Source organism: Lytechinus pictus, chromosome 10, assembly GCF_037042905.1.
Source record: "Lytechinus pictus isolate F3 Inbred chromosome 10, Lp3.0, whole genome shotgun sequence".
In the NCBI taxonomy this organism is placed as follows: Eukaryota; Metazoa; Echinodermata; class Echinoidea; order Temnopleuroida; family Toxopneustidae; genus Lytechinus; species Lytechinus pictus.
In genome coordinates this window covers 36,093,922-36,105,364 of record NC_087254.1, presented here as the reverse complement: position 1 = coordinate 36,105,364, position 11,443 = coordinate 36,093,922, and the positions used below count along the sequence as shown (strand labels likewise).

The 11,443-nt window shown below is 38.2% G+C and overlaps 1 protein-coding gene across 1 annotated transcript in view; it reads right to left on the bottom strand.

The window, feature by feature from the left end:
* LOC129270565 (N-sulphoglucosamine sulphohydrolase-like) overlaps positions 1–11,443 on the bottom strand; it is a 15,729-nt gene extending 4,286 nt beyond the window's left edge. The window contains exons 1-4 of the mRNA XM_064105981.1: positions 10,867–11,443; positions 6,785–7,051; positions 1,551–1,704; positions 319–557 (exon numbers count right to left, since the gene is read on the bottom strand). Coding sequence (XP_063962051.1) covers positions 319–557; positions 1,551–1,704; positions 6,785–7,051; positions 10,867–10,960 — 754 coding nt within the window. The 5' untranslated portion in view covers positions 10,961–11,443. The remainder of the gene's footprint in view (positions 1–318; positions 558–1,550; positions 1,705–6,784; positions 7,052–10,866) is intronic.

Below are 11,443 nucleotides of genomic sequence, written 5' to 3'. Positions count from 1 at the left end.
GAAACAATTGCTATTTCTATACTAGCAAGATCATTATTTTCTGAACATTTAGACTAGTAAACATTTAATTGCCATATATTCTATTTCCAACCTCCTACAAGTTCATGTCTCAATTGAAATTGAACCTGCCATTTTATGAAATGTGGTTCCACACTTTGCTGATTTTTGTTGGACAATTTACACCCTTGAAATATTGACCCACTCACTATGTTTAATGAAAATCATTAATAAAAACTATACATTTCTATAGATAATCGCAATAAGAAACCATTACAACAAATTGTGAAGAGACAGAGGCAAAAAGGAATTGTTACAAACCTTGATCAAGCCTGCTAACTGTTGTGTACTGTGCAGCAATATCATCCCTGGCTACAGGCGTGTCCTGAACATGATACGGCACCAGCACATCTTTAGGGTCATATATGGCCGGTTTCCAGTCAGCTATGGTACCCATGTCAGGGTCACCATTGCCAAACTTCTCACAGAACTGACCAAATTCAGGATGTGTATGACCACAGCGATGGGCATCATGGAAACCAATATACAGGAAGAATGGTCTGGAATATAAGATTGGAAATGAGATGAAATGAAAATATGAAGACTTAGGAGCCTTTACAGTTAGTTGGATAATGACCTGACTGGAAGGGAACATTACACACCACCAATGGCAATGTCACACCAGCGAAACTGACACCAAGGCCCCATCTTACAAAGAGTTGTGATCGATCTGATTGATCGCAACTATGGAAAGCCAGCAATGTCAACATCTATTATGCATGTTTGTTCAAAAAAATTTAAAGATACCAATGTATATCCACGAATTCACTGATTTCTTGACAATTTGGTGTGTTCTCCTTTGTTTACAAAGGACATTTTGCAAAGTTCCTGTAGAAAAAATTATGACACTGATGGATTTCCAGAGTTACGATTGAATGGATCAATCGTAACTCTTTTGTAAGATGGGGCCCAGGGCCCCGTCTTACAAAAGAGTTGCGATTGATCCGATCAACCACAGCTATGGATGGCCAGCTACGTCAACTAAAATGCAAATTTCTTCAAAATACTTTCTAGACATGTACATTCATACATTCATCATTCTCTTAAAGATTCAGTGTGATTCTTTGTTTACTAAAGAGATTTTGCAAATTTCCTGTAGAAAAAATTATTGTATGGATAGATTCCATACAATTTGAGATTGATTGGATCAATTGTAACTCTTTATAAGACGGGGCCCAGACAGACCAATGGTAATTCTTTTTTCCCCAATGAAATACTATCAGTCGGTTTGGGGTCGACTTTGTTGGTGTCAATACAGCATTATAACATTGCAAAATATTTCCAAGTAACATCATGCTCCACATACTTTAATGTTCTATTTTCGCTCATCTCTCAAATTATCCAGAGATGGAGTCAGCATATGTTATCATCATCTTGAGTATGAACAAGGTGAAAGATCATGTGTTGTTGTGTTGGGGTGGGGGTGGTGTATTCCATCACATCTCAAATTTAATTTCTAATTTAACCTTAATTTAAGCACTATAAAGGCTCACCTTTCATCCTTGTCATAGAGAAATTCTCTGGCATATTGTTTGATGAGCGTGATGTTTCTACCGACCTGCATGATGGGGTAACCATCCTCTGGAGTCTTAGAATAATCAAATGGGTACACAGATTCGGGACCAACATGCTTCTTTCCAATGATTCCTGTCAATTCACATTAAACAATACGTATATTTAAGGAGATTGAATGAGAGATCTAGGCCTACTGTTAAAGTATAAAAAAATAGAATTTATTAACTGTACGAAGCAAGAAAAAAAAAGTTTTCTGTACAATGGTGCTTGTACCCAACGGACACAACAGGTGCCTGATTGGTACACCCTCTGTGAACGGCACACAGAAATTAGGCCTACTAGAATTTTCATGAAAAATTGACTGGTGATAATGCTTGAAATTCTAAAGTGAAAATATTAGGCAATTCATGTTTGACCTAAAAGTTTGCAAATAATTGTGATTTTGAATTCTGGGCTTAGTAAATTCATTTTAAAGCTGCCAGATTTAGATCCAAGAGCCTGCCTTCTATCCATGATTACATGTAGGTGCTACCTGAATTGTATCACACACAAACTGGTAAAAGTCTTATTTTCATTCAGATTTCAATCTGGCCCTGAGAAGACTCAATCCTACTACATGTTCATCTCTGATAATCTATTATACATGGGCAGATCACCAGGATTAGACATTGTAGTGATAAGGGACTGACTATTGTTCACAAAGAAAGAATATGGCCCCCTGAACTAGTGATGTATCCAACCAAGCAAGATTCATCACTACATTATCCTCTTAACTCTCTAACAATCCCCTATTGTGTGAATTGGAAAAACCTCTGCTCACCAATGCAAATCTTCATGACTTGAAATCCCTTTCTCAATGACAAATTATAATGGAATAACCCAACATTATGGCCAAATCCACCTTGAGTCTCTGGGATTCTGAACCCTACATGTACAGTTGTGCTCAAAAGTTAGTGAACCCCACTTCAAGCCGAGTTGTCTCTACAATGTTTATTGAAGTATTGAATGTAATATTTTATCACCCCATTGCCCAATTAAATATCTAAAAGATGGCAGAACTTGGAATACTTTTAATATGTTCATTTTCTGGTGGGGTTCACTAACTTTTGATAACCACTGTATGCAGTTGCTGAAGTTGGGTTCAAGGATAATATTTATGCATCAAAAGCTTTCATGACTTTCTAGTGTAGGCATCTTATAATACAAAATTTAATTTCAACCATCAGGTAATGCATAGCTAAACAAAATTGTTGCGCTATGGGCACTCAGTTTCCTAATAATTTATTCAACATTAAGTATCAAATGCAGATAAATTATGAATTGAAAATTACAAGGTATTAAAGTATTTGAAATATATGTTAACTTTTGCAGACTTGTTCATTCTATGATACCCCAAATATCTGCAATGTTTATAGAAAATTAAGTCTCACGGGGAGGGCTGGAATTGGCCCCTCCCCTGGTCGTGATATCCTAAATAACCATGATCATTAATTCATCAAAACTTGAGATTGTTTATGACATGAATAAATCACTTTGATTTAGGAATTTTAATGAGCGATTCAAATATGGTGAGAAATTTAGGGCCAGCAGGAAGGTAGCCTCTTGTCGAGGCCCTGTCGGCTGCTTTCCGAGCGAACATGGCAAAGCAAGGGAGAGAGCGAAGCAGAGCGCCGCGAGACAGGGCCTCTTGACATCTGACCCGAATTTCACCGACTTTCTTTTGTTTTTAATTGTTTTTACCAATTCACCGACCAAAAACTGGTCGGTGAAAATCATCCAATGAGAGCGCGAGCTGCTATGACGTCATATTAAATATTCATGAGCTCATCTTGAATGGCGACCCTTGGATTCTTGGCGAAGAGTGACGACGAAATATCAAAGAGCGCTGAATATGACTCTAAAATGCTGAATATTGACCGATTTAAGGATTTGCAAGTCGATGAAATTAACTCTGCACTGAAATGACGAGATGTCTTTGTAAATCTACCCACAGGATATGGAAAAAATGTAATATTTCATGCGATTCCACCGGTCGAACCGGGGCGTCGATTATCGATCTCCGCTGTGCAGTGCAGTGAGGGAAGCTGGGGTGGAGTTGCTGGGAGTTGACTCGAGTCTGACCAGCGGCTGAGCATTATCTCCCGGGAAGTTTCGGGGCGGTGATGGGTCTGTTACGGCCAGTAGTAGTAGTAGTAGTTGTAGTAGTACCACTACTTGTAGCATTTTGCTGGTTATATCCCCTTTAGTGTCCCGCTATTAAATGAATCCCCTGCAGAATAATGGACTACTATACTATTTAGTATTACAACCCAAAACGAAACAGGTCTGACATTTCATTGGTTTACTCGGTGACCGGTAATATCATGACTCATGTATATTCATTAGGAAGACGTTCCTCATGAATATATAATTCAGTTCAGATGTCAAGAGGCCCTGGCTCGCGCCAGGCCTAATTCGCTTCGCGAATTAGGGAATCCCTCGCTTCGCTCGGGAAGCAGCCGCCAGGGCCTCGACAAGAGGCTAGCAGGAAGGTGACTAAGTAGGAGCTCCAAACTCCAAAATTTTGTTTTCTTAAATTCTCACATAAAATGTTACTACTTTTTCCTACTCATTTCATGCAATTTTTCTTTATTATTCAGCACAAAGACCTTCAGAAGATGTTTACTTTTATATGGAGATTTTTAATGTTTTTTACATGAAGACACTTTTTTCCTGATACAGTGTAGGTGCAATATTTCAATATTTTTCAGTTAATGGCCTTAAACACAATAGATTGAGTTCAGAACACAATACATTCTATTGTTTTCAAAGCATATTGATGACTTTTGACATTCCAACTACAGTATCATAGGTATCTCAATGGCCAACTATGAAATGAAAACAACTAAAATAAATATGCTTGTTGTTTTAATAACTTTTGCCACCACTGTATATAAAAATAAACATGGACCCCAATGCATATCTTCATTATATACTTTGGCATTAATAGAAACTAATGGTAAACATATTTAACAGCCAATAAACAAAGTTCAATGCTGGTTATACAGTCAGACCGCAGGTCCCTATGCTAATGAGCAAAAAGGCCAGATTCATCCAAATCATCTCGTGACTGAATCTGCAAAATCTCGTGATTCGTGAGATTTTTTTCTCTAAGAATTTACCTGTTTTAACCTCAAGTTAAATGAAATATTATTGCACCATCAGATAGAGTAAATGTTATTCTCTCATATTGGTCATTTATTTTGTATACAATATTTTTATAAATAAGTAAATTTTTTGCCTGAAAATGTGCCTCAAAATTGAATTTTCTTCCTCTGTTTTCTTTTGCAAATTGTGCAAAACTTTTTATTTTGAGCCTCAATGATATATATATCACCATAAAGCTGAACTTCTGTACTTTCTCACAATGCCACTCTTGATATGCAGCACCTTTTAATCGGGTCAAGATCACACTTTTCCCACCAAGGTACAGGACGAGATTTCTGAAATTTTGTAATTGCATGAAATCCAGAGTTCTGATTGGCTGGATAAGGTTCACAGAACAGGCGCGGGTAATTTGAGGAGATTACCACTATGGGAAGTATGACCTTCCCAATGAACCCAGGCACTGGAACCGTTGGAATTTGCCAGTGTGTGGTCTCTTTGACCAATCAGGGTGCAGTATTCTTGTTTTCAAGCTGCTTTATGTACTTGGCCTATGAAAAGTGTGATCTTGACCCCATTAAACCAATTCTTATTTTGAAACCTATACCATTTTAAAGCATACATATTCAGCTTTATCGTGATCTAAAAATCATTTGGGCTCAAACAAAAATAAAGTGTGAAAATAGCAGCTTTTGTCAGGTGAAAATAATTATTTTGTAGCATATTTTAGATCAAAATTTTAATCTATATTACAAAATCTTTGAATAAATTCAAACACATGACCTGAAAGAATGATTCTTCTTCTTTACAATGATACCAAAATCATGAAATTTGATGCACAATTAGAGCAGCAATGACCGAATGAAAAGAGCTGTTTTGGTCCGCATCAAGCTCATTAAATATGCAAAACATCTCAAGTCATGAATATCACTTGGATGAAAGAAGCCACTTTCTTGGGACCTGCCGTCTGACTGTATATAATTGTAATGCAATGAAAGCATTTGTGCTATTAAAAAGCATGCAATGTGGTCTAAAATTATCAATTTTGTCTGAGACAGGTCCAATAAATCAATATCATAACCCTTTCAAGAAATTACAAAAGGCATCAACCATGGCCCTATATAAAGTCTCAAAACTTTGATAATGAGTAAATGCCTTGGGTCAAAAGTAGACCATAAGCACCGGTCGTGTACAGGTCACAGAAAGGCGAAATGGAAAACAATGCATGAGGTGTTAAAGGTCAAAGGTCACAAGTGGAGATGGTTGGCTGCAAATTATTGATCACTAATGTGTGCTTCATTCATGCTAATTGGGATTGGCCATACTATAGGGGGAAAAAGTATTGAAATAATCAAACTTGAGCGGTCGATGATAGTCTTGATTTGTGGAGCGTTGTGGCCCAGTGGATTAGTCTTCTGACTTTGAAACAGAGGGTCGTGGGTTTGAATCCCAGCCATGGCGTAATTTCCTTCAGCAAGAAACTCATCCACATTGTGCTGCACTCAACCCAGGTGAGGGGAATGGGTACCCGGTAGGAAGAAATTCCTTGAATGCTTGAGCGCCTAGGCAGCTCAGCTAAAGCCGGGGTAATAATAATAGCAGGGCCCGCTGGTAGAGCAGTTTTCGAAACTGAAGTGGCTTCCCTGGGTAAATATACTATTATTATTATTATTATTTCAACCTACATGTAAGGTCTTGAGTTTGAATCCTACAACAGCAAGGGCATCCTTGAGCAAAAGACAATCTACATTTACTACTCTCTATCCAGGTGCTAAATGGGTAACAACTACGATGTGAAAGCCAAAACCTGTGACCTCTCAGAAATACATGAAAGTTTACATGCAAGACTATACAACGCAAAACTTGTCAACTGCTTGTCCTATGCCTGGCAACCAAACTTGAATGGCAGATGGCAGATGCTCTAAAAGTCAAAACTGGCATCCTCTGCCTTCTAGCCAGGTGCTTGGTTTATTAGAAGGGTAATTATGACAAAATATGTAATGTAAGACCCACTGGAAGAATTACTGATGGTTATTTAATAAGAGAACATGTGCTACCAAATCATTACCTGTACGCACTCCTGCTTTGCCGAGAAGGAGAGGCAAGCTTCTCACTTCATCAAAGGACTGGAAGTGATGATAGCCATTGAGTAACCCGTACATTCCGTTCTGATGCTGAGGTAGTCCCGTCATTATGACAGACCGGCTAGGTGAACAGCTGCTGACAGAGGTATAGGCATGGTTAAACACAAGACTTTGTTTTCCTAGGGCATCTAGGTGAGGTGTATTGATGACAGTATTGTTGTAAACTCCCATCTCAAATCCGCCATCATCCGCTGAAAGTAAAAGCACAAAATGATGGAGATTCACGATATGTAATAATAAATTCTATGCCATGTAATATAGTATAGCGATGGCAAATCATTTGCAAGAATTATATTACAACTAAAAGAGAGTTACCAAAGCAAAGTAAGATATTTCTAAACTTTGATACTAACAAAGTTGTTCAAAGACAAGTAACAAGCAACTCTATGTTAAGTGTTCATTTCAATAAGACATTGTAACACAGTCACAGAGCAATTAAGAAACTCATTTTTTCTGTACAGGACATTAGCCTAGAATCTAACCCAAACATAGTTGTCAGTAGTACATCACTCTAGGTGCTTAGAGCAAAGATCATAGAGAGCCATACATGTACATTTCAACTAAACTCATCTATAGTTCTATACCCTCTCCTACTCCAATGCATTATACCATGGACCTACTACTCTAGGTCCATGATTATACTTAAGGCCCGGGGGGGGGGGGGGGGGGGGTATTCTGCATATTGTGGACAGTGTGTACATTTTATGTATGTGCCGCGGAGGGGAACCCCGTTTTTACACTCGATTCTCCGTTCCAGGGCATACTAATTTCCCCTCTGCAGCCAGGTGCCAAATAAAACCCTTTCTGAGGCATATGGATTTTTATTCCTCCCGTTCTTGCTCTCATTCCTCTATTTTTGCATCAATTACGTTCACGCTTTGTACATATGACCCTTGGGCAATCAATAGCTCATGTATGTCCATGAGGACGATGGATCAGAGGTCATCTAGGGGTCAAAAGGTCAACTTGCTCTCATTTCTTTATTTCTACATCAATTATGTTCACACTTGGTATAAATGATTCCTGGGTAATACCACGTGTGTCAATGAGAATGATGAGGTCAGAGGTCATCTAGGGGTCAACAGGTCAACTTGCTCTCATTTCTTTATTTCTACATCAATTATCTTCATACTTGGTACAAATGATATTTCGATATTACCACGCGTTTTCTTGAGAATGACAAGGTCAAGGTCATCTAGGGGGAAAAAGATCATATTGCATATTTTACTGATTGCGAAATCAGGCAAGACTCATAGTTTGAGAACCATCCTGTTATTATGAGAAAAGTATTATCAGGGGAGATCAAAACAATAAATCAGTAGAATACCTAGCATAATCTAGGCTTATAAAGATCATGTGTAAAATAAACTTACAGTATTAAGTCATTTGACATGATATTGAGCACTGTCTAGGCCAAGGCCAGCTTGGTTGTAACTGGCATGTTTTGTTTCTTTTGCCACAGCTGAAAGCAGAATTATAACACTCTTTAAATGTTCTTTATTATTCTAGATCTCGCATAGATTTGCCGAAAATGAATACCACAGCAATGTGATCAGCCAAGTGCTTGGGTACCCAAGTTGGTACAATGTGAAGTATGACAGTGACGAGGCCATCTATTCATACAAGATCCTGGAGGAATACAAGAATGGAAATATTGTAGAACAGCGAGGGAGACAAAGGGCGCAGTTCTAACTTACACAGACATGAATGGACAACCTTACTTGATGATTGCCTGTGATGAACTGCCCTGGGCTGAACAATTTTGAACCTAAGGGGATTATTTGGCATAAGATATTTACATGCTTGATCTATATTCTTGTTATATATATAACAAATAATAATATTCAAATAGCAAAGATAGCAAATAAAAGAAATATATGAATATACATGGCATATGAATAGCTGCTATTGAATATTAACGAACTTAAGTCAGAGGGAGAAAACCAATCAGAGAATAAGAACTTAACAAGAGTGAAGTATGTGTTAACATGAGCATGAACAAAACAGAGGGATGGAAGAGTGAATCTGGTATGTTGAAAGGAATGTAAAGAAGGTGATGGAAGAAAAGATGGAATTTTGATGACTAACAGAGGAGAGAGGATGATCAAGAATGATGAAGAACACATCTATAAATAACATTAACTATTCTTGAAACCCTGTTCACACTACAGCTCTAAAATATGATAATTACCAAGTACGACTATACTCTGTAAAGAGGACTGTACTCAACGGAAGGAGAAGATGAAGATTTTATATTATTATTTTATTTGGCAGAATATCAAACAAGTCAAATACAATGATAAAAATCAATTGTTACAACAACATAGTAATACAGTAACACAAAAACAACAATGAATTCACCTGGATGAGCTGCCAGGCATTGGGCAAAGTTAACCAAATAACCATAGTCCACAGACCGCCCTAACCCATACCCCATCCAGGTGAATCCACTGTAGTATTTTCATGTGAAATGAACATAACGTACATTACATTTGCATTTAAAGTTACATACAAAACAAAATGTTAAATTTACTCAGAATCTTGAAGCATATAAAATCCTGCAAACAAAGAAATAAATACACTACATTACAATGTCTGCATTATTTGCTAGAAGCCCGTCTGATGACCAACTGTCTGTCTGGAAGACTTGGAACAAGCCTATGAGACACAGCCTTACAATTCAGTAAATTGAGTTATATACTTGCACTTTTATTATGAGTGACAAATGTTACCAAGGCATTCATTATTGTGTAGTAGCAGGAAAAAAAATGAGTTTGATGTAGAGTCTACCACTTTATGATTCGTTCCTATACATTGTAAAGGAGCAAATATATGCATAAATTAGAATATATCTATATATGTAAAATGATGGAATTTGCTTTTTACAAAACTGTTGTGCCAGATAACACTGTCACTGTAATATTACTTTTTATAACAGCCGAGTCAAACAATTGTAGGGAGACTGGAACATAATGTGGAAAAATAATATATTATATGCATACCCGTATTTAAATATTCACAGAAACTCATTGTGCTCATTTGCATAGCATCCCATACATAATTGGAAGCTGATTGAAGTCATTGGAAATTATTAAAGAAATGCTGCTTTAAAAAAATTTGCAGATTTTTTTTTAATAATTTACATAATTAATTAGGCACTGATTTGCATAAGTTTCAGTTGATAGATAATTACCTGACCTTTAAAATGAATACAAACAAGCCACACTTTATATGAATATTTTAAAAATCATGTGGCATTACTAAGGGTCCTGCAACTTCTGCAAGTATCAAGATCCAGAGGAGCATTTCATCAACACTTTCCTTGATGATTGATTGGCTAAGAAGCAGTGTTACTATGGTAACTGTTGGATAAAACAGGACTTGTCCAATAAAACGTCTGACAAGTCCTTTCATGGAATGTTCCCCAGATGTATGTTAAGTCTAATAAAAGTAATAGCCCCTTCCCTTTCCAGGATTAGCCTAAAGCCAAGGCAAGGCCTAACTTAAAGCCTTTTTCATCCTTGAATTCCCCAAAACGTGCATGCCACCATTCCAAGATCAGTCTTACTCTTGAGTCTACATGGAGTCTGCAGTCTTTGTAGATTAGATCTAACGATAATTCTCAGACGGACTTAGTAACTTTAGTTTAGCTCTGTTTTCTTTTTGTCTGTTTTTGACATCATAAAAATTAAATGGACTGAAACTTACAAATACAACCCTTAGTACTATACAGCATACACACACACTTTATATTGGCAGAAAAAGCATGGAATATCAAGTAGATCTAACGTCGCTAGACTTGGCGCACCCAGTTTCAGCTGAGCTCATTTGGCTTGGCTGTAGACCCGTCACTAATCGTAAGTGGTTTTGCCTGAGCTGTGCATGCGGGCCGAGGTGCCGGGCTAAGAAAGGGGAATTCCCTGCAGCTGCACCTGCCACGACGCCGCATCTCCTACCATTAAGATCAATCAACTTTTCTCCATTTCTTATCATAAAACATGCTTACCGACAAGGACCATGACATTTCTTCCAAATGTTACGTCATTTTGTAGCAATAGTAATAGTAAGAACATCTGTGCCACCAAGTCCAAGGAACACATGATGACTCCCGGAAAAGTCACTCGATCATTAATTTCATTCAATTCAATGAACTAGCTTAGTCTAATCCGGTCAGGCAGCGCAGCGCAGTGACGTGACGTGGCCGTGGTCGGCCGCAGCTAGCTAGCTAGCTAGCGCGCGAGCTCCAATACCCAGACTAGCCAGTGTGTGCATGTGACGAGGACGGGGGGGGGGGGCTCGAAGGTTAAAAGCGATCTTATATTGTTTGTGAGGTCTCCAACAAAAACAACAGTGCTCAGCAACAACAACAAAATAAACTGAGCCCCCCCCCCCAGCCCCCTATGAAAAAAAAAATAGAATTAGACAGCAAGCCGCAGAACGGTTTAGATAGGAGGGGGGCGGGGCCCGGGGGGGCACTCGACCAAAAAAGTGGTAGGGGTGTGCCGCGGGCGAGGCAAAAAACGGGGGCCTTGGAGCGGGCTTATTGTAAAAAGGAGGGTCCTCGGAACGGGCTTCGGAACTAC